Consider the following 24,123-nt stretch of genomic DNA (forward strand, 5'->3'; position numbering starts at 1 on the left):
AATAATATTTATTTAAAGCCATATATTTCAGCCTGAATATTATAGGCTATTATCACTGGCAACAATAGTTAATTACAAAGTAGAACATAAACAATGAAATTGATTTGAAAAAATAAGAGCTGCGTGAGGTTATACATAAAACAATGCAATGTTATAACTTAGGAAATATTGCAATATTGATAATTCATTAGCTATTAAAAAAATATTGTTGTGTGATTAAAATAAGACTTTCCCATATTTTAGATATAGAGAGGCAGTTGTTCCGATTTAAATTCGCAAGGTGAAGACATCAGTGTTTTCTTTAAACAAGCATTCAAATCTATTGATGAAGTAAGTATGTTTCAGACCATAGGATGTTGTGGTCTGTATCTATTTTATGCTGTGCCATGCCAAATTTTTCAGATTTATTGTTACACATCACACAAAAGTAGAATAACTTGCTATTTTGATACAGTCTGAAATATAAAGAAACTTACTGGAATTTCTGATACAGACTCTTGCCTGATAAACCGGAACACCATAACATGAGAACTAGCACCTGCCACGCACAAAATCCTACTTTCAGAACAGAAAGCAACTTGATCAATAGCAAAAGGATCCTCCTCTTGTCCATCTAAGCTCTTTGATTTTGGTCTTTCAAACAGTTTTGAAGTTTTTAACTTATATAACACCTGAAGTGATACTAGATAAAGAAGAAAATAGAATGCTAAGAAGAATAACATGAAAAAAACAAATTAATTACAAAATATATGCTATAGTAACCTGCATATTAAAAGATTAGACATTTAATAATGAGTAAAATAGAGAGTGAAATAATCAATAAACAGTTCTGAATTTGTTAACTTTAATTCAGAACTTTGCATCTCACTTTCATTCACTTAAATCGTGTCAACATTTTAGTGATGTTAAATGATATAAAGATAGCACTTTAGTGTCTTTTGCATTTATAGTAAAATATGGAATATGTTCATAAAAGACCTCTGAATCTCAAATGGAAAATACATAATTTCATTCAGAAGTTTCAAAAAGGATACTTAGGGAACTTAGCAAAAAATAGACTCATTATATCATTTACATATTGCTCAGTACTCAGAGCAAGCCATCAACTTACATCATCTGTTCATTACTGGCAGAAGTGGTCAGACAAGGCAGAAGATTTTCCTGCTAATCCTCTTGACTAGAGGCAAAGCACTCCTGAAATACATTAGATAACACAATCCTAAGTTTAGTAGTAACACCACTCTGTTTTCTTGATGAATTAAAAAAATAAAGATAAAAACCTTTTCAGTCTGATTGTTCTTTAAGATGCTTATGCCATGAGAGATTTCTTTTGATTAACATGAAAAACGCAAGGAACACATAATGCTATTTATTTAAGGCCATATATTTCAGCCTGAAGATTACATGCCATCTTCAGTGGCAATAATGGATCACGAACAATGGACTGATTTGAAAAAGTAAGAGTATGTGATGTTATAAGTGAAACAACACAATGGTATAACTGAGAAATATTGCAATATTAATTAGTCATTAGCATTTAAAAAAATTAGTGATGCATGATTAAAATAAAACTTTCCCATATCTTAGAGACAGGCAGTCATTCTGATTTAAGTTCAGACAGTGAAGTAAGGCCTCATTGCTTTCTTTAAACAAATGCTCAAATTTATACTGACATCAATGAAGTGTGTTTCAGACCATGGGATATTAAAGTTTGTATCAATTTTGTGCTTTGCCAAGCCAGATTTCTTAGATTTACTGTTGCTAATATAAAATTTGTGTTCTTGTATTCTTTTGTCTACTGAACATCCAGTTTGTCTGAAGTAAGAACATGAAAGTCACAAGGAACTTGGTAGACACCAAGGAGAACTAGTGGAGACTGTTTATCTTTAGAAGATAGAAACATGCTGATAATTTGTTGATAGGAAGAAAAGCAGCAACTAAATTGTGTTCAAGAATTTTGGAAATGGGTTCTGAGATGCCAGAAATGTAAGGGATTAGAACTCAACATACTGTTTCCTTGTTATTTGAGCTAGGATTATGGGATTTAAAAAGCTGTCGTGTGGTCCTTTCTGAGAAGCCATTGAGTTACAAGGAAACAGTACAAGGGTGGTCTGAAAAGTTCTCGGCCTAACAATGAAAAAACAAATTTATTATTTAAAAATGTTTTTTTTTTTTTCAGCATAATCTCCCTTAAGACTAACACATTTATTCCAGCGATGCTCCAGTGCCATTATCCCATCCCTGTAGTGGTTCTCAGTAAGATCTGCAAAATACCCCTCTACAGCTGCAATCACCTCTTGATTTGAAGAAAAATGCTGATCAGCGAGGAAGAGTTTTAGTTTTGGGAAGAGACAGAAGCCTGAGGGAGCCAAATCTGGGGAATAGGGTGGATGTTCAAACAATTTATAGTGCAGATCCCTTAATTTTCCCATTACCAAAACACTTTTGTGGGCAGGTGCTGATGAAAAATGATTTTTTCCTTCTGCAAACCAGATCTTTTTTCATGAATTTTTTCTTCTAGTCTGGTTAAAAGATTGAAATAATATTCCCTGGTTATTGTTTTACCATTTTCAAGATAATTAATAAACAAAATGAATTTAGCATTGCAAAACACCGATGCCACGACCTTTCCTGCTGATGGAACCGACTGAACATATGCTTAATTTCATTCAGAAGTTTCAAAAAGGATACTTAGGGAACATAGCAAAAAATAGTGACTCATTATATCATTTACATATTGCTCAGTACTCAGAGCAAGCCATCAACTTACATCATCTGTTCATTACTGGCAGAAGTGGTCAGACAAGGCAGAAGATTTTCTTGCTAATCCTCTTGACTAGAGGCAAAGCACTCCTGAAATACATTAGATAGCACAATCCTAAGTTTAGTAGTAAAACCACTCTGTTTTCCACCGACTGAACAACCGGCTTCTGTCCACTGTTTTGACTACTCTTTGGATTCTGGTGTGTAATGGTGAATCATCTCATCCATAGCAATAAATTGATGCACAAAATCAGTTTTATTCTTCTTAAAACATTACAAGCACTGTTCGGAGATTTTCATGCGAGTGAGTTTTTGATCTGCTGTGAGCAAGCGCAGCACCCATCTTGCGCAAAGCTTTTCCATTTGCAATTCTTCGTGCAAAATATATCCTACATGTTCTTTTGAAATGCCTATAGTCTCAGCAATTTCACGCACTTTGACTTGCTGGTCATCCAATACCATGCACTTGATCAATGATTTCTGGTGTTGTTACACTTTTTTGACTTCATGTGGATCATCTTCAAGGAGGCTGGTATGGCCACGTTTTAACTTGGCAACCCATTTCTTAATTGTTGAAAATGAAGGAGAAAAGTGCCCATAAACCTTTATGAACTTCGAATGAATTTCTTTTGGCATTAAACCTTCTTTTACAAAGAATTTTATAACAGTCTGATACTCGATTTTATCCATTTCAAGGGATACAGATAACACTTTTGCTTCAGACAGCTGTATAAAACCAACTACATGATAGAATGACTTGCAATTTCACATGGAGGCTTATGACAGATGTACCAAATTAGAAAAAAAAATCTTGCCAATAATGTTGCCACCAGTGGTCGAGGCCAAGAACTTTTCAGGCCACTGGAACATTGAGTTCCAATCCCTTACTTTTCTGGCATCTCAGAACCCATTTCCAAAATTCTTGAGAAATATAATCTAGCGGCTGCTTTTCTTCCTATCAACAAATTAACAGATTGGTTTCCATCTTCCAAAGATAAACGTCTCCTCTAACTCTCTCTGGTGTCTACCAAGTTCTTTGTAATAACTGTCATGTTCTTACTTTGGACAAACTGGATGATCAATAGAAAAGAGAATGCAAGAACAATTTTATATTAGCAACAGTAAATCTGAGAAATCTGACTTGGCACAGTAACGGAATAGATATAGACCACAATATCCTATAATCTGAGACATACTTACTTCATTGATGTCAGTATAAATTTGAACGTTTGTTTAAAGAAAAGTGCTGAAGCTTTACTTCACTGTCTGAACTTAAATTGGAATGACTGCCTGTCTCTTAGATATGGCAAAGCCTTATTCTAATCATAGATCACTAATTTTTTTAAAATGCTAATGAATAATTAATATTGCAATATTTCATCAGTTATACCACTGCATTATTTTCACATATAACATCACGTAGCTCTTACTTTTTCAAATCAATCCACTGTTCATGTTCTACCTTGTGATTAACTATAAATTAAAGATACCAAGAAATTATATACTTGGTTTAATCCTTTATCAAAGTATAAGCCAACAAACAAAGTTTGCACTTGAAGTATTTTCAGGACTGGGGCAACTCGTATATAGAAACTAATGACTTCACATCACTTGCCTTAGCATCCCATAATGCAAAGTATAATGCTATGTATTATGGGAAGGGTCACTACACAGGCTGGTTTTGACCTTTACTGAGGTCTCATCAGTGGGAGCCAGACCCAGAGGTGATACTGAAGTTGAAAAATGTCCGTAAGGATATGTGCTTTGCATTATGGGATACTAAGGCAAGTGATATCAGGTCATTAGCTTCTATATACGAGTTGCCCCAGTTCTGAAAATACTTCAGGTGCAAACTCTGTTTGCTTACATTTGGATAAAGGATTAAACCAAGTATATAATTTATATTTATGAATTTAAGGACACAAAACATACGTATTGAAACTATTATTTTACTGATTAAAAATAAAACAATAACTTTATATTTCGACCCCTGTATTGAGGTCATCATCAGAAGGATACATGTGCATAAGAACCAAGCTACATGCTGTTACACTCTATACAGGTATAAAAGTCTTACAGTGGCTGCACTGCATAGTTCAGAAAGACTGGGCAGAGGGATGAATTCCCGATGATTGGAGTAGAGCTCTCATAGTACCCATATATAAAAAGGGAAATAAAACTGAATGTGAGAATTACAGAGGTATTTCCCTACTGAGTGTTCCTGGCAAGATCTATGCAAGTATACTTGAGAAATGGTTGAGAAGAATTGTGGAAGAAAAGCTTGGTGAAGAACAAGCTGGATTCAGGCCAAATAGAGGCTGTCAGGATCAGATCTTCACTTTACGACAAATAGTCGAGAAAGCATGGGAATATAACAAAGATCTGTATTTAAGTTTTGTCGATCTGGAAAAGGCATATGACAAGGTGCCAAGAGAGAAGCTATTCAATACGCTACAGTTATATGGTGCCAATGGGGGCATTATATCAAGCAATACTTAGTCTTTATTTGAGTTGTAAGTCAGCAGTTAGAATTGAAGGAAGTACAGGAAGATGGTTTAATGTTAAATCTGGTGCGAGACAAGGATGTACATTATCCCCTCTGTTATTCATTATCTATATGGATCACATTATGAAAGAATGTGGTATTAAACATGATATCAAAATTGGAGATGCTAATGTCAGCTCTTTGCTTTATGCGAATGATGCTATACTTCTAAATAAATCTGCTACAAGTCTGCAAGATTCTCTGACTAAATTGAATAACTGTTGTAATAGATATGGTATGAAGGTCAGCATTAAAAAGACAAAGACAATGAAAATAGGTAGAATTGTTGAAAATGTCAACTGTGTTGTGAATGGGGAACCTGTGGAACAAGTAAAACATTTCAGCTACTTAGGCACGATTTTTACTGAAGATGGTAAATTAAATATGGAAATAGACAACAGAATCAACAAAGCTGGTATGGTAGGAAGTCAACTGAATAAATTCATATGGAATAAGCGAGAAATTAGTCGGAACACTAAATTAGCTGCATACAAGACAGTGTTCAAACCAGTTTTAACTTATGGATCTGAGAGCTGGGTTAAAAGAAAACACTTGACCAAAACTAGAGACTGCAGATATGAGAGTCCTGAGAAAGATTACAGGCATGAACAGATGGCATCAATGGCAATATCATATTAAAAACGAGGATATTAGGAAAGAACTTGACATTGTCGGCATCCAGGAGTACATTAGCAGAGCTAATCTCAGGTGGTATGGTCACTTAAACAGAATGGGCGAGGAAAGATTAGCAAAACAAGTGTTCTCTGTCAGGTTGGCAGGAAAACGACCCAGAGGAAGATCAAGATATAGGTGGATTGATACAGTACAATGTGCCTCAGACGAAAGAAATATAAGATCTGATAATGATAATATTGGAGTCTTGACAAGTAATAGACTGATTTGGAGGAAAATTGTAGATAGGAAGTTAGTAATGATGTAAATTTTTCATGTAGTACTATCATATCCTGTACACCCCTTGAGGGTACATATCAGGAATTTGATGATGATGATGATAGTAATTAGGGCTGTCGATTCCTTCCACAATTGGACATAAAGGTGTGTCTGTTTTGTGTACTTTTGGCAGGCCATAAATTCTGGATGCGTGGGCATACTGCAGAATTAATTTTTTGATCGTTTATTCCGGCCAAGTGTTAACTGATTTAAGTAATTCAGTCCATCCCAATCAGGAAGGATAAACACAAACGACACATAAAATACCTCCATTTTGGAAAAACTGGCCTTTCTGACCACACACTCCAAACATACCACAGAATTGATTGGAAAGGTACCAAGTCCCTACACTGCACCAAAATCTGGTTCGAGCGGAAATTCAAGGAAGCATGTGAAATGCTCAAACATGATCCAAATCTGAATAAAAATGATGGTCTAACCATTCCAAGAATGTAGAGGACCCATCTGCAACCACAAAGAAAAATCTCAATACAAGAAGACTTGGTGAAGGTTTTTTTTCCCCCCTGAACATTCAATAGCAACCTTACTGTACAAATCCAGAAGATAATCGTAATATAACAATATGAACTGTATAATTCTAGAAGAATCCTAGTATGTGAGGACTTTAGCAGAGTTTATTGTAGTTTTTTTTTTTTTTTTTAAATCACTAGATTGCAGAAAAAAATATTAGTTAACAACGTAGATAGGATTAGTTAACAACCTATATAGAGTGCAACAGCATGTAACTTGTTCTTATACACATGTATCCTTCTGATGATGACTTCAATACAGGGGTCGAAACGTAAAGTTATTATTTTATTATTAATCAGTAAAATAATCTTTTCAATACGTGTGTTTTGTGTCCCCAAATTCATAAATATGAATGCTGGTCACCGTGTGACCTTTAAAGAAAGAGTCAAGTATATAATTTCTTAATCTTCAATTTATAGTATAACCAAGTTGAAAAACTTCCAACAACTTGTAATTAACTATCTTGCCACTGATGATAGCCTGCAATATTCAGGCTGAAATATATGGCCTTAAATAAATAGTTTTCCTAGTTTTTCAGTCTGATATTCAACACCTGAAACTAATTTCATAGTAGGAAAACTACTTATTTGCACAATCTTATGAAATATTACTTTTATTAATGGCATATCCATGGGGTCCAAAAGTCCACATTCACTAATCATTATTTATACAATACCTATTGTACCTCTCTTTAAACTCATTTAATGATAAAGACAAAGCACTGAAAACCACTTCTCCCATTCATTCATACTTTTTCTTCATACTTTTACAGAACATCCATGTAACCACTTGTTCCCTTTCTTATTATGTATTGGAATATTTTTTTCACTCTCTATATACTTTAAGAAACTTCTTTAGTAACTTACATGTTTCTATCATATCCTCTCTTTAATGCCTATCAGCAAAACTTTATAACCTGTAAATCTTCAAAATATCATCATCCACAGATGGGTGAGTGAATGAGACAGTAACAGACCTATTACTATTTTTGTAACTTATCCCTAGATCCTATCCATCACTTCCTCACAGAGAGTAATATTCCTTCTCTACTTGTCAGTGTGTTTTTCTTAACATCCAAGTGATCCTTCTTTGGATATTCTGTCCACTTCTACAATATGTCTTCTGAACACACTCTCTCTCTCTTTTTTCTCAAACATCAATTTCTTGCAGTGAAGTTCCATCTATGAAATATAGGATGAAAAGCCTACAGTATATAGACTTTTTATCTTGAAGTGCATAACATCACACTTCACCATGGCGAACTAGCAAATATTATTTTTTGCCTAAATTGCCAGTATATTTAAATAATCCTATCCTCCTTTTGTATTATCAGCAAGCAAATTGATATTCCCAGTTGCTTGCTTGTGCTGCATTGGAAATGATCACATTCCCAGGTGTTGATGTATAAACAGCAATGGCCCAAGTACAAAGTCCAGCACACCACCAGTAATGTGCCTTCTGTTTGATTCACCTCCACTATATACTGTCTCTGATGTCTGGCTATTTACTCACTTATCTATGTCACCAACTTCATGTCAATATCCCTTTCCTGAAACTTAAGCAATAGGGTTCCCATGTGTTATCTCAAATATCTCTGCTAAGTCTAGTAATATCATAGTATATCCATTTCATTCATCCAACTCAACTGTCACTTTATTGTTTAAAAAAAAAAAGCAAATTACTAGTCCAAAACATAGGAGACAGAAGTTTAAGGATCTATATCACAAGTATATGGATGATAAAACCATGTGGTTTGCCACAGAGTATTATATTCTACCTTTCACCAACATGATTCCTGGGATAATGACTGGTCTACCTCTGTCTTGAAGCCTACTTTATGTAAAGGAACTATCTTTTGCTCTTTCTGCTCCTTGAAACAATGTCAAACCCAAGACTTAAACAGCCCTGGTCAGAAGCACTGCTAATTTGTTTACATTTTTCTCATGATGCACATGACCCAATATAGCATTTAATCCCACAGCTAAATTCACAGCTTAACTACTTCCAGTTCATCTATCCCATTCCCATATTCTTCCCCATTGTATTAATTGCTGCATCATCTCCATGTTGATATGTCCTCACAAAGTGATCACTCAGTAATTCAACTATTTAATCTGCTCTGGTCACCTTCCTACTACATATATTCATTATGTTATCCTTCCACAATCATTCCTTTTAAATCAGACAAGTCTACAGAAAGAACTCTTTATTTTTCTTAGATAATTTTTTCTCCCTATGGGACTTGTTCAGGACTTTTTCAATGGTCTGTTGTTATAGTGGTGATTGTTATAGTGTGAGCTAGCTATATTCAAGAAGTGTGAAAATGATTGGAAACAATAATAAAAATGTGTTTTTGGCATTAGCATTCTTTTATATTGACATCATTTACTATCACAACCAATTAATTATATATTGCCTAGTTTTCTTGCTAAAATTATCTATGTGACCAAATTTGAAACCACATCACAAATTTTAGTGGGGATTCTAAATACCAAACTTGATTAAATTCCATCTCACCAGTAAGGAGTTTTTCAACTTAAAAAAAACCAAATACCAAACAAAATCCAATGAACCAAAGCTTGGAAAGATGGACAAAATGAATCAAACATGGGTTCGACATTTTCCAAAATACCTCAAAACTGGTATATGCATAGAATATTTTCCCCCCTAATCTTTATCTATCCACTATATCAGTGCACTAGTTTCTATAACATATATTACAACATTTAAAAAAATGGAAAAGAATAATAAAACAAAAAAAAATGCTATACTTTTTACAGCAAATTAACAGACCATCTTTTATTTTTATCTGACTAAATAAAATCAATGGGAATTCAACTTTATTCAGTCCTCCTGCATGCTGATTTTCTCTGGACACGTTATAATCTATCAGAGCTGGTGGAAAGTAGTAGGAGCCTCATGTGAAGGATTTATAGCATATCATAGAATATATATATATATATATATATATATATAAGCTCTGTTTCTCCTAGGTTAGCTAAAGTTCTCAAAAAAATTTAAAAATCCACACATCTTTCACTCCTCTGCCCAAGCTGCATTCCTCACTCAGTACACCTAAACAAAACCATAATAGCTTAAAATATCCTGGTGTTTAACTGTGTTTGGTGCAACTGCAACATGTTCTATTTTGATCACTGAAAAATCCATTGAATTGTGTCTGGAAGGACATAGGAGAGGCATCACATATGGCAGAACTAGAGCCAGCGCACTGTCTAATCACGTCCTCAATTTTGCTGACACTAACGATAAAAACACTACCCAGTCAAATCGAAAAAAATCAGAGAACATCTTTAGATGTTATGGCGAACTTGAAAGAAAAACTGTGGAATCTAAGGAAATTCTCCTCAATTCAGTACATCTCAACATAACTTCAGCTCTATAATCTCTCTGATTGTTAATGCATTGCTGTCCAACTTTGTTGTTCACGTAATCATGAAGGTGTGCACATGTACCACTCCACCAGTGAAGTGGTACACAGAACACCTTTAAATGTTGATATGTTGTTGTTATAATTTATAGCTATTCTCTCGCAATATCTGTTTGTGTTCCTCCCTTGTTCATGTAATACACCCGATGAAGTTTTTTAAGAAAGACGAAACTAGCTATGTGGTTTATTTAAGTAAAATATAGTGTTTCTATATTTTTTCATCTCTTGGCTTCCAGTCATTTAATCTACTTTAAATATATACATAAATTCAGGCTACTTTATTTTTAGAAACACTTTTAGAGTGGAACTAGAAGTTAATGGTTCCCTTCTTTTTCTTGATGTAAAACTTGTTTGTTTGTCGACTGCTAGGTTTGACTGTTTTGACACAAGAACAATAGCATATACATGTCCAAACATGCTCAGTCACATGGTTCTGCCTGACTCACTACATGCATGTCAACATATTTCCATTTGTACAGAATCTATTTTACATGCAATATTTTGCATGTAAAATAGATTCTGTACAAATTTCATAAAAATTTGTACAGAATAAAAAGATTCATAAAAAGCATCACAAATTTTTTTTGTGATGCTTTTTATGAAATGAAATTATGCTTACTTTAACAAATATCAACTGATATTTTAAACATGCTTATTTATTTTACATTTCAAACACTCGATACCTTTTGACACAACAATAAGCAAATGAAATATGTAAGAAAGCAATTAACAGAATACTAGTAATTTAAATTATTTAATTATGCTGAATTACATAAAATAAAAGAGATTATAGATTGCATAACTTAAGAAAGCATTAAATGTGGTAAACAAAATGTAAAAGATGTCACACATTTCTTGAAATGAAATTATTTACACTTGAGGGATGCATTTCAATAATGGCTCAATAGAGACTGTCTTTTACAAACTGTGGAGATAGAAAAAAAAATGTAATTAATAGTTTTTTGCTGCTTTATTACCCAAAGAAGACAGTACAATGATCTATTATTCCATTCTCTAAATAAAAATAAACAAATAAATAAGACACATGCAAACAAACAGTTTTTTTTTAGTTCAACTCCACCCAAAATTGCAAAATGATAGCATATTAGAACTATGGTTAGATAACTAACCCTGCTCCCACATGTTTTTAATATAATCTCAACCAACTTATACTACACAGGATAGTGGAACTGCATCACTAAAGAAAATTTACAATCTAATTCTATAGTTCTGTTAACTGAATATATACAATTACAAGTATACTTATAATTGTACTTCATATGCAAATATAAATATTCAGTTAGCTACTACATCTGCATAACTTTACCTTGAGCAATAAATATGTAGTAGCTGTTATTGCTGATACTACTTCAATTATTTTCTTCCAGAAAAGCAAGAAGCACTTTTTTTTTTTAAATGATTAATGTTTTCTGATGTATATTAATAACAATCTATATTAGTATACCTGAAGATGCATCCCAAAACTTCAGAGAACCATCAGCATGCCTAAATGAACAGAAGATTAAAAACATCTTTAATACTATTTAAATGATACCAAATTTATAAATAAGAAATTAAATAAAGCAGCAAACAATAATTTGATTTATACTATAACTAAATGAAATTAGGACAAAATATTCTCTTCTCAAAAAAATGAAGGTCAGAAAAAAGAACTTATTGTGTGTGTGTGTGTGTGTTTAGAGTTAAATTAGTGTTTAATGTTTGTTAGTTGTGTATTCTTGGGTCTTATGCATAAGTAAATATCTGAGTAAGTAAAAAGATATATACTGTTATATTTATTCTTTATATATATCTATCTACTTACTCAGATATTCACCTATGAAAAAGACCCAACAATACACAACTAACAAAACATTAGGCACTAAACACAAACACATACACACACACACACAATAAGCTCTTTACCTAATACTTTACTACATGCAATATTGAATGTTGTGAGTTATATTTGAGTAAATACGATGTGAAATTTGAGTAAATTTGAGTTTGTTGAGTTTGTTTGTTCACACTTGAACAAAATAAGGATGAAAGCAAGAAGAGAATTTCTTGTCAAGATTAATTTACTTCTGAATTACAAAAAATAAATAAATTTTATAAAAATGCAACAACTATTTCTAATCCAGAATAGTGAAATATGATGATAAACCATTTCTACTACTTATATATGGAAATATGACTTCTGCCACTGAGTTAGCTCTCAATATCTCCATAGGTCTTGCTTTCACTGATAAGACCTCAAAGCCAAGGTAAAAAGTGGTCTCTAGGTGGACTCTCATCATTAATGCAAAGCGTTATTCACTTGAGAGAGGAGAATGCTGTGCATTATGAGATCAACTGCTTTATGTAGAAGTAACCTAATGTTTGCATTTAGGCGTGAAATAACATTTTCCAAATGCATTTGCTCATGCTTGAGAAAAGTAAGGATGAAAAATTAATGAATATAATTCGTTCTTTCTCCTGAGTGATGCTACAATTATTTCTAAGTAAGAAACTTACACAGTGAGGATGAAAGATTCATAAGCATATCTCCTATACAGGAGTAATCTTGTCTGATGCACACAAGTGGCCTCATAGAATGTATGCTACTGCTGCACTCAAAGCATGATCTGGAAGAGAAAAAATGATGTTCAAGCTGAGTGGTAAGCCATTGATGTTATAGATTTGTTTCCATGGACTATGGAAAATGTAGCAGTTAGCAGTAAAAACTTCTGTAGTCTCAAATGGAGGGTATGGCAGTTAAGCAGCTAACAAAACATTATCTTCTTTCATTCCATCTACTTCTTGATGATAAAAATAGTTATGGAATAATAACATTTACATAAGGAAAATATTTGTAGACTACATACAGAATTTTTGGCTAAGTTTCATAGCCACTGTCAACAGATAAATTAGAATAACACTTGAAAACAGTACGTTGCAGTTATCTTCCTGCAACATCCCATTAACTTCAACTATATCAAATTCAAAGAAAGAAATTTTAAATAATTATTAATTTGTTAAACTCAGGAAAATTTAAAACAGTTGTTTTTGTTGAGATTTATCTGCTAGGCAGAGAATTGACTAGAATAAAATTAAAGGTCTACACAAAAGTTATTTTTTTATATATAAGATTATATAAAAAAAAGTTGTGAAGCACACATCCATTGACTGAATCACAACATGAATACGAGGGTGGTCTGAAAAGTTATCGGCCTCGACCATAGATGACAACACTATCGGCAAGATTTTTTTTTTTCCTAAGTTGGTACATCAGTCATAAGCATCAATGTGAAATTTCAGGTCATTCTATCAAGCAGTTTGTTTTATACAGCTGTCTGAAGCAAAAGTGTTGTCTGTATCCCTTGAAATGAATAAAATTGAGTATTGTGCAGTTATAAAATTCTTTGTAAAAGAAGGTTTAACACCAAAAGAAATTCATTCGAAGTTCATAAAAGTTTATGGGCACTCTTCTCCTTTGTTTTCAACAATTAAGAAATGGGCTGCCGAGTTTAAACATGGCTGTACCAGCTTTGAAGATGATCCATGGGAAGGACATCCAAAAAGTGTAACAACACCAGAAATCATTGATCAAGTGCACAATATGGTATTGGATGACTGGCGAGTCAAAGTGCGTGAAATTGCTGAGACTATAGGCATTTCAAAAGAACATGTAGGATATATTTTGCATGAAGAATTGCAAATTAAAAAGCTTTGTGCAAGATGGGTGCCATGTTTGCTCACAGCAGATCAAAAACACACTCACATGAAAATCTCTGAACAGTGCTTGGAGCATTTTAACAAGAATAAAACCAATTTGTGCATCGATTTATTACTATAGATGAGACTTGGATTCACCATCAAAACAGCAGTCAAAACAGTGGACAGAAGTAGGTTGTTCAGCACCAAAGAAGACAAAGTCAGTTCCATCAGCAGGAAAGGTGTTTTGGGGGTGCTAAAGGCATTTGTTTATTAATCATCTTGAAAGGGTAAAACAATAACTGGGGAATATTATTCCGATCTTTTAACCAGACTAGATGAAAAAATTTGTGAGAAAAAACCCGGTTTGCAGAAGAAAAAAATCATCTTTCATCAAGGCAATGCACCTACCCACAAATGTGTTTTGGCAATGGGAAAATTAAGGGATCTGCACTATGAATACTATGAATTGTTGGAACATCCATGCTATTCCCCAGACTCCTGTCTGGGGAATTTGGCTCCCCCTGACTCCCATCTCTTCCCAAAACTAAAACTCTTCCTCGCTGGTCAGCATTTTTCTTCGAATCAAGAGGTGATTGCAGCTGTAGAGGGGTATTTTGCAGATCTTACTGAGAACCACTACAGGAACGGGATAATGGTGCTGGAGTATCGCTGGAATAAATGTATTAGTCATAAGGGAGATTATGTAGAAAAATTAAAATAATTTTGAAATTATAAATTCGTTTTTTCATTGTTAGGCCGAGATCTTTTCAGACCACACTCAAGTGTCTTAAACTTTTCCAATTTTGGGAAGTCATCCTATGTAATACTTGTCATTCCTGGGATTACTGAATTAATAATTATTATTAAATTTTTATTTCTTTGAATTCTAATAGTTACAGATGGAGTTATCCTCTTGCGGCTGATAGCAAATATTGTTATGTGCTTAGATTTCAAGTGTTATTCTAATTTATCTCTTTTAACCTGTATGCTTTAACAATGGCTATGAAACTTAGCTGAAAATTCTGCATGTAATAAACAAATATTTTCTTTAAGTGTTATTAAACCATAACTTCTAACTTCTAATTATTGAGGTTTGGAGTATGTTTTAAAGCTGCTGATGATTCTAAAAACAATGTTTCTAATTCATAATGATTTCTGTGTAGCACTTTTGTTTTCTTTCATTTGATCCTGTGTGAAGGGGTATCCAAGTCCACTAGACCCAACTTGCTATATGTATTTTATGTTCTCCAAGGCAGATGTCAATAGTTCTTCCTGTCTGTCTATAGTAAGTCAGGCCACTTCATATACTCCTGGATATGATATTTTCCTTAGGTGAATGGATGAGAGAGTTGCCAATTTGATATATAGTTTAAATATGATGCATAGCTGATATTTATCAAGTACTCTATCTTTTCAGACGTGGTTTGAATGTATAGGATGGTAACAGTTTTGCTATAGTCTTGTATAATAGGTCACGGAAGGGATTTCGGGGGGGGGGGGGGGGCATTTAGTATTCTCCCCCCTATTTTATGGGGATTATTAAGAAAGTGTGATGCAAGTGAGTGAGTTCAGTGGTAAGAGCATTGCCATTGGAACAGATAGCTCTGGCTCTGTGAGTTAGTGTTTTTAGCATATCATACTGTTGAGCTGGATGATGGTGTGAATGTTTGTGAATGCAAATATCTCCCTGTATGTGTGGGTTACTTATAAACAAAAAAAAAAAAAGATAATGAACCATCAGAAAGTCATGTATCTAGAAAGGGCAGACAGTAACTGGCTTTTTGTTCCATTGTGAAGTGGATTTTAGAGTGTTGGTTATTTTAATTGCACTAAAAATGTATCCAATGTGTCTGGACCATGTGGCCAAATAGCAAATGCATCATCAACATAGTGCAGCCAAACCACTAGTTTAAGAGTGGTTATATTCAAGCTAGGTTTTCTCTAAGTGTTATATGTAGAAACTGGATAAAGGAGGAGAGCACACTCTTTCCCATCTAGTTATTTGTATATCTTCACTTTCCATTCAAAATAACCTGAATGTACCGTAAATTTAAATAATTCAAATATATATAGGGGAAATATGACTTTAGCAAATCAAGGGTTGTAATTAATGGTAAGTTGGTAAATAGTGAAGTAATATAAAAATTAATCATTATGTCTACACTTGTGAAGAACCATATTAATATTTTTTTAATGTGTTTTTTTTTTTTTTTTAATTTAGTTTTAGTTGAACAGAATTTGGGTCATATCACCTTCTCCATGATATGACCACATCTGGATTATTATGCTCAGATCTGGTCATCTGGGTTTCTCGAGGATGAAGAAGTGGTGGAGTAGAGGTGAGTGACCAAAGTGTGAGTGGTCTGTAGAATGCTTGCTAATAGGATAGATTAAGGACTTATGGATTGCAAAAAGTTGATGGATAGGCAAAAAAAAAAAAAGAAAAAAAAAAAAAAGGGATATGACAGAAACATTTACATTACTAAGAGGAATTTATAGGATTGATGGAGGGGAAATGGTTCAGCACTTAGCTAGAGGGAGCAGAACAAGAGGTCATCCCTGGAAGATGGGTAACAGTGTGGTTAGCAAGGGCATGAGGACTAGATTTTTAGCTTGGAGGGTGGTGAATGAATGGAATGGATAGCCTGAGTTAGTTGTGAGTGCTTTGTCTGTTAATCGTTTCAAGGAGAGGTATGATAGACATTGTGCTGATAGTTTGGATCTCTCATGATGAGTCTTAGGACTTTATGGAAGAGCCCATGCAATCATAATAATAATAAATCCTATAAAAGACCTTTAAAACTTATGTTTCTATCACATTCCCTCTTTTTATCTATGCACTAAATTTTTAAATTTGCAAGCCTTCAATCTGTCCTCATAGGGAGCATTCCAGAGAACTGTCACGTTGTTATTCACCTGTAAATCCTCTTCACCACTTTTTTCACCCCCAAGCAACCATATTTGTGCACAGTAGTCTAGATGTGGCCATATCAAAACTCTGAGCAATTTTGTCTACCTATGCAATATAATCTCTGAACCTTAACTCTCTACCTGCCACTATTCCATTCCTGGGTTCACTTACTTCTTGAAATCCAGTTCTTTCAATGTAATACATCATGAAGTGCATAACCTTGCACTCACATCACTTTAAAATGACAACCATTATCCTGTGCTTATTGTCATTCTACTTAAATCACCCTGCAGAATTTCTACATCAAATTTATTTATTAACTATTGTCTTCCCCAGTTTTGCACCATTCTCAAACAAAGAAACAACTGGATAACCCCCACAGCCTATTGCCAGCATTTAAACACAAATTAAATAGCAGTGGCCCCAGTACAGAGCACTATAGCAGACTGCTGGCCATCTGCATTCTCCTGGATTCTCTTCTGACATATACTATTCCCTGAAGTCTGCCTGTCTGTTATTTATCATCTTATCCAAGCCACCAGCTTCATATTCGTAATAATTTTCCCAATTTGTGTAATACATTTCTGGGTATTATTTTGTCTACTGCCTTTACAAAATTCAGAAGTAGATGAAGCCATTTCCTTTATCCCACTCAAATGTTCACTTTATTATAAAAAGTGAGTATACTGCTAAGGCAAGATCTATGTTTCACAATAGACCTTGAACCAAGACCTATTGTGAAACAATTTCACAATAGATCTTGGTTCCTGCCACATAGAGTATAATAATAATACCATATTCCTATTCATACATTCCTGAATTCTGCCTTGAACCAAGTGTTTCTGGTTCCTACTAGTTTAGTATACTAAGAGTTGATCGTATTCACCATACATTATCAATTTACTGATAATGTACAGCAATATACAAAGACCGATAGCTTTTCAGAATCTTCTCCACCCTATTATACACACACACACACACACACACACACACACATACACACACACACACATGTATCTGAGTTTGAATGCATATAATTTCATAATAAGTTTCATAATGTTTCACAATGTCAGAAAATCTGCTGCCAAAGTTGATTATTGCCAAGATTTCAAAATTAAGTGATTTATGATTAGACTGCTTAATTGCATACAATAATTTGATTCCACTGGTGGCTACTATAAGAATTTTAAGAAATAATGACAGTAAATTATTTTTCTTTATCATGCTTATAAAGGGATTCTATAATATTGACACAAAAAATTTTTCAATATATGACAAACAGAGAACTAGGAAACAACCTCACTAACTACACCCTTGGAAGCTGCCAAGGGTGTAGTTAGTGAGGTTGTGTGGACTACATTTTTTGCTTGGGAAGTGGTGAATGAGTGGAATAGATTGCCAGATGTAATTGGTAGTTGGTTTATTATTTAATGTGAGTGTCCTGACAGGCCTCATGAATTAGTCTTCAACTCCATAGAGATACCCATATAATAATAATAGATGTTAAATGCTGAAAAGTTTAAACAAATATAATAACATATGAGAAACTAATTTATCATGAATTTTACCATGGCAAAAGAGAAAATGGCTTATATATAAAGAACAAGAACGAGAGTATTATTTTAATTTGTACATTTTATACAAATTTTTCTACTTACAATGAAGACAGAATTACATCAAAATGCAATTATAAATTATGACACATAACCTTGGTAGGCATACATAATAGAAACATAGCCTTTAACATGGTTGGTTTATTATTTAATACAACAACGACTTTATGAATGATACCAAAATATTTTAGCAAAATCATATTACCACAAAATGAAATCTAATTTCTACAGAAGCCTTAGAAATCAAGAATTAACTGTAGCCGTCAATATTAAGTCAATTTACTGCTGTGTTAAATTACTGCAGACACAAACTACAGTTAGCACCATCATAATGAAATGGTTCACCAAAATGAACTATGGAAGAGACTGTCCAAGTCCCACAAAATCAATAATATTTTTAGCTTACTACTGCATAGAATAAAAGCATAAAACCTTCACAATAGCAAACTGAATTTCCTCACAGATGATGTCGCAATCCACATCGCATAATACAACTGTTGGGAGTAATCTTGCAAGAAGTAATGCATAAAATTAATTTGTATTTTGTATTAAAACTAGAAAATGAAAAAAAAAAATTGCAGCTGAGATCAGTAAACAAAGAAAATGAAAAAAACTGTATGCTGATGACAGAAGAGAAAGGATTAGCAGGATGATACATAAGGCATGCAAAAATGGCAATATGAAAAGAATAAATGCAACCAATAATGGGAGATATATAAGAAAGAAGAGAACTAAGAGTATGAAATTATAAAATGAAAATCATTTTTATAATTTCATACTCTTTAATATATTGTCCTCCATTATTGTTTGCAAATGTGTTTTTTTTTTTCATGCTGTTGTTTCTTGTGCTTTACATAATGCTTCCTATTAACTAATCCTCTATTATGTCATCAATGTATGATTTCCTGCCATTCTCTTTTCTTTCCAAGAATGGAGTGAGTGTCAGTCTTTTTAATGTCATTTATATGAAATCTTGATAACAACTTAAATATCTTTAGTCCGTACCATTAAAATCCAAAATAACCTGAAAACTTAGACAGCCAGTCAACTTTATTAACTGCTTACTTCCAATTACATACAAAGATGAGAGAGGGGGAAACAAATGATGAACAGCTAGCCTCATTAGCAGCCTAAGGGTAGAGGAAAAGTGACTAGCATATAATACGAACAAGTCAGAGCTCCTTAACTAGACAGAGGCCTAATGTCCATCATTAGGCCTCTATCCAATTAGGGAGCTCTGACTGTTCACGCTAGCTATGCTAATCCCTGACCTTACAGCCTAAGGCTGACTAATGCAGGCCAACTGTTGTTCATCACTTGTGTCTCTCTTCCCTCTTTCTAGATTGGAGTAGATTTGGAGATTTAGCAATTAACTGTCTGTTGAAGTTTTCAGGTAGATATTTTCATGATACTGAAATTATTTAAACCACTATGAACTAATTATGTGCACATTAAGCGGAATTAATTTAGATAAGTGACATTAATTAAGCTAATGTAACATTTCAAATTTTAAACATTAATTCTGAATTTTCATTTTTATAATTTCATACTCTTTAGTACATAGTCCTTCATTATTGTTTGCAAATGTGCTTTTTTTTTTTTTTTTTTTCATGCTGTTGTTTCTTGTGCTTTACATATGCTTCCTACCAACACTAATCCTCTGTGTTATGCCATCAATATATGATTTCCTGCCATTCTCTTTTTTTCCAAGAATGGAGTGGGTGGCAGTCTGTGTTTTTTTTTTTTAATTTCTTACCACTGCTGTAGCACCTTGTGCTATGACAAACTGTTTCTCTGATTCCTACTAGAGGTCCTCTATAGCAATATATCTACTTTAATTTCTCACAGAGAAAGAAAAGGTGCAGTATGAGAAGAGATTGACTGGTCAGGCCAAGTTTAACTCAAGGGAATTTTTTCACTATATGGCAAGCAAGAGAAAGAATAATTATGGCAGGTTGATACTGGTGGATAGTCATTGCAGCAGAATAACAGTTGCAAAGGATATATGCAATTATTGAATGAACACTTTATCAGCATATATCAACTGGTGTAAATGATGCAGTTCAATATACAGAAGGAAGGCAAAGAATCAAAGGTGTATCAGGTGTTAATTGGGTTACACATTAATAAGGCTGTGGGAATGGATGACATCACCACACATTCTTAAGGTATGCTTTTGACCTGGCTATTTAATGAAAGTCTTGCAATGGGTAGTGTTTCTAAAGAGTGGAAAGAAAGCAAAATAGTACCACTTCACAAGCATGGCTCAAGGAGAGAAATTTCCAATTATACACCAGTCTAACTGCAGTCATAGTTAAAGTGTTGGAGAGATTGGTTAGGAATAGAATACAGGATTGGGTTGATGGACATAGCATTCTTAATGATGGTTAGCATGGATTTGTAAAGGGGTAGGTCCTGTGTTAGCAATTTACTTTCATTTTATAACAGGGTAACAAGAGTGTTAGATAAGGGAGAATCACAGACAGTGATATTCTTGGACTTTGCAAAACCATTTGATAGATTGCTGCATGATAAATTGGTATACATGCTGCAAAGGATGGAATAGATAGTATATTTCAGGTGGATCAGAGATTGGCTCTCTGAATAATACCGGCAAGTTGTGTATGATGGAGCAGTATCTCAAAAAAGGAGGGTAACCAGTGGTATACCCAAGGGTTCTGTTCTTGGGCCCTGCTGTTTAACTTGTTTGTAAACGATATATCATTAGGACTGAGTAGGGATCTTCAGTTGTTCGCTGGTGATGCAAAGTTGAGGAGAATTATAAGTAGCATTGCAGATGTTAATTCCTTCAGGAAGATCTGAATAAACTTTTGACTTTGACAAAGGAGTTGCGTTGTAGGTTTTAATAAGTGCAAGGTGTTGCATTTTGGAGTGCATAAATATAAGGCTGTGTCCTGTATTGACATTGTTGTACTGCAGGAAGTGGATGAGATTCAAGATTTTGAAGTGATGGGTGACAGTAGAAGTTTAGAGGGCATACTGCTAGTGTTGCAAAGGCTGCACATCGTAGTGCTGTTATGATAAGAAGTACTCTAACATGTACAGATAAGGAAGTGGTATTGCCACTTTATAATGCACTCGTCAGACCACACTTGGACTACTGTGCTAAGATTTGGTCACCTGGTTTTCAGTGTGATGTGGAAACATTGGAGAGGTCCCAGAGGCAAGTGACTAAGACAATATCAGGACATTGGACTGAAGAGTTTGGTGGACAGAAGGAAGAAGTGATATGATATATATATAGAGAGAGACATTTAAGTTAGCGAGAGGATTTTATCAGATTAATCTATATGAGATTATAAAAAAGAGTAGAGGGTGAGAGGGGAAAAACCAGGTCATCCCTGGAAGTTAAGAGTTGGTGAAGAGGGATGTAAGGAGTAGATTTTTTACATGGAGAATTGTTGAATGGAATGCCTTACCAGAATGTGTTGATAATGCAAGGAGTGTTAAGGATTTTAAGATTTGGTATGATAAATATGTTGTCAGTTGAATGAACCTCCCATGATGAGTCTGTCATCTCCATGGAAGGTGTAATAATAAGAATAACAATAAATTATGTTTCCGATTTTTATTTCTCTGATTCTTATAGGTCCATTACAGCAATTCATCTACTGTAATTTCTCACATATGCTTCTGATTCATTTTCATCATAAACTCATCATCAAATTTCTGACATGTACCCTCAAGGGGGGGTGTACAGGATATGATAGTACTACATGAAAACTTTACATCATTACTAACTTTCTATCTACAATTTTCCTCCAAATCAGTCTGTTACTTGTCAAGACTACAATATCAGATCTTATATTTCGGTCGTCTAAGGCACTTTGTACCGTATCAATCCACCAATATCATGGTCTTCCTCTGGGTCATTTTCCTGCCAACCTGTCAGAGAACACTTGTTTTGCTAATCTTTCCTCACCCATTCTGTTTAAGTAACCATACCACCTGAGATTAGCTCTGCTAACGCATTCCTGGATGCTGACAATGTCAAGTTCTTTACTAATATCCTTGTTTTTAATATGATATTGCCATTGATGCCATTTGTTCAAGCCAAAATTTTTCTCAGGCCTCTCATATCTGCAGTCTCTAGTCTTTGTTCAAGTATTTTACTTCTGACCCAGCTCTCAGATCCATAAGTGAAAAGTGGTTTGAACACTGTATTGTATACAGCTAATTTAGTGTTTTGACTAACTTCTCTCTTATTCCATATAAAGTTATTCAGTTGACTTCCTACCATACCCGATTTTGTTGTCTATTTCCATATTTAATTTACCATCTTCACTAAAAATTGTGCCTAAGTAGCTGAAATGTTTTACTTGTTCCACAGGTTCCCCGTTCACAACACAGTTGACATTTTCAACGATTTTACCTATTTTCATTGTCTTTGTCTTTTTATTGCTCACTTTCATACCATATCTATTACAACAGTTATTCAATTTAGTCAGGGAATCTTGCAAACTTGTAGTGGATTTATTTAGAAGTATAACATCATCCGCATAAAGCAAAGAGCTGACATTAACATCTCCAATTCTGATATCAAGGTTTAATACCACTTTCCTTCATAATGTGATCCATATAGATAATGTACATCCTTGTCTCACACCAGATTTAACATTAAACCATCTTCCTGTACTTCCTTCAATTCTAACTGCTGACTTACAACTCAAATAAAGACTAAGTATTGCTTGATATAATGCCCCATTGACACCATATAACTGTAGCGTATTGAATAGCTTCTCTCTTGGCACCTTGTCATATGCCTTTTCTATATCGACAAAACTTAACTACAGATCTTTGTTATATTCCCATGCTTTCTCGACTATTTGTCGTAAAGTGAAGATCTGATCCTGACAGCCTCTATTTGGCCTGAATCCAGCTTGTTCTTCACCAAGCTTTTCTTCCACAATTCTTTTCAACCGTTTCTCAAGTATACTTGCATAGATCTTGCCAGGAACACTCAGTAGGGAAATACCTCTGTAATTCTCACATTCAGTTTTATTTCCCTTTTTATATATGGGTACTATGAGAGCTCTACTCCAATCATCAGGAATTAGTCCCTCTGTCCACGCTTTCTGAACTATATGCAGTGCAGCCACTGTAAGACTTTTATGCCACCATACTTCAGCATTTCTGGTCGAATATCATCTACTCCTGTTGCCTTTCCACATTTCAAGCCTTTGATGGCTTTTTCTACTTCAAGTATGGATATGTATTCCTGAATGCGTGCATGGTCAGTGTTTTTTACCACTGTGCTGTCATCACTGCTTATTTCACGTAGCAATTTTTCGAAGTAATTACTCCATACTTCAAGGATATCTTTTTCTCCCATTTTCATGTCACCTTTATCATCTCTAACTCCTTTTACAGCACTCTTTCCTCCATTCTTAAGCTTCTTCAACAACCTCCAGAATATTTTGCCACCTTCTTGATATTTATTTTCTATGTTCTTGCCAAAGCCCTCCCATGACTTTGGTTTAGCTAGTTTTACACAGTATTTAGCTTTCTTCCATATGTCTCTGTATTCTCTAAGAGCACAAGCTGACTTATTTGCTAGAACTTTTGATATGCTTTCTTCTTTTCTTTCACTGCCTCTTTAACTTCCCGTGTTCAACATGGAGTTCTGATTTTTCTATCCTTG

The 24,123-nt window shown here is 34.1% G+C and overlaps 1 protein-coding gene across 5 annotated transcripts in view; it reads right to left on the bottom strand.

Annotated features, from left to right (window-relative positions):
• The window catches only part of LOC150100889 (syntaxin-binding protein 5-like), a 710,057-nt gene that overhangs the window by 337,556 nt on the left and 348,378 nt on the right, over positions 1-24,123 (bottom strand). For all 5 annotated transcript variants that reach the window (XM_090401895.1, XM_090401898.1, XM_090401897.1 and 2 more), the window contains exons 14-15: positions 11,704-11,744; positions 477-682 (exon numbers count right to left, since the gene is read on the bottom strand). In XM_090401895.1, coding sequence (XP_090258021.1) covers positions 477-682; positions 11,704-11,744 — 247 coding nt within the window. The remainder of the gene's footprint in view (positions 1-476; positions 683-11,703; positions 11,745-24,123) is intronic.

The sequence above is a fragment of the Typopeltis vanoorti genome, chromosome 12, assembly GCF_054136105.1.
Source record: "Typopeltis vanoorti isolate ZY-2024b chromosome 12, IOZ_Tvanoo_1.0, whole genome shotgun sequence".
Classification (NCBI taxonomy): domain Eukaryota; kingdom Metazoa; phylum Arthropoda; class Arachnida; order Uropygi; family Thelyphonidae; genus Typopeltis; species Typopeltis vanoorti.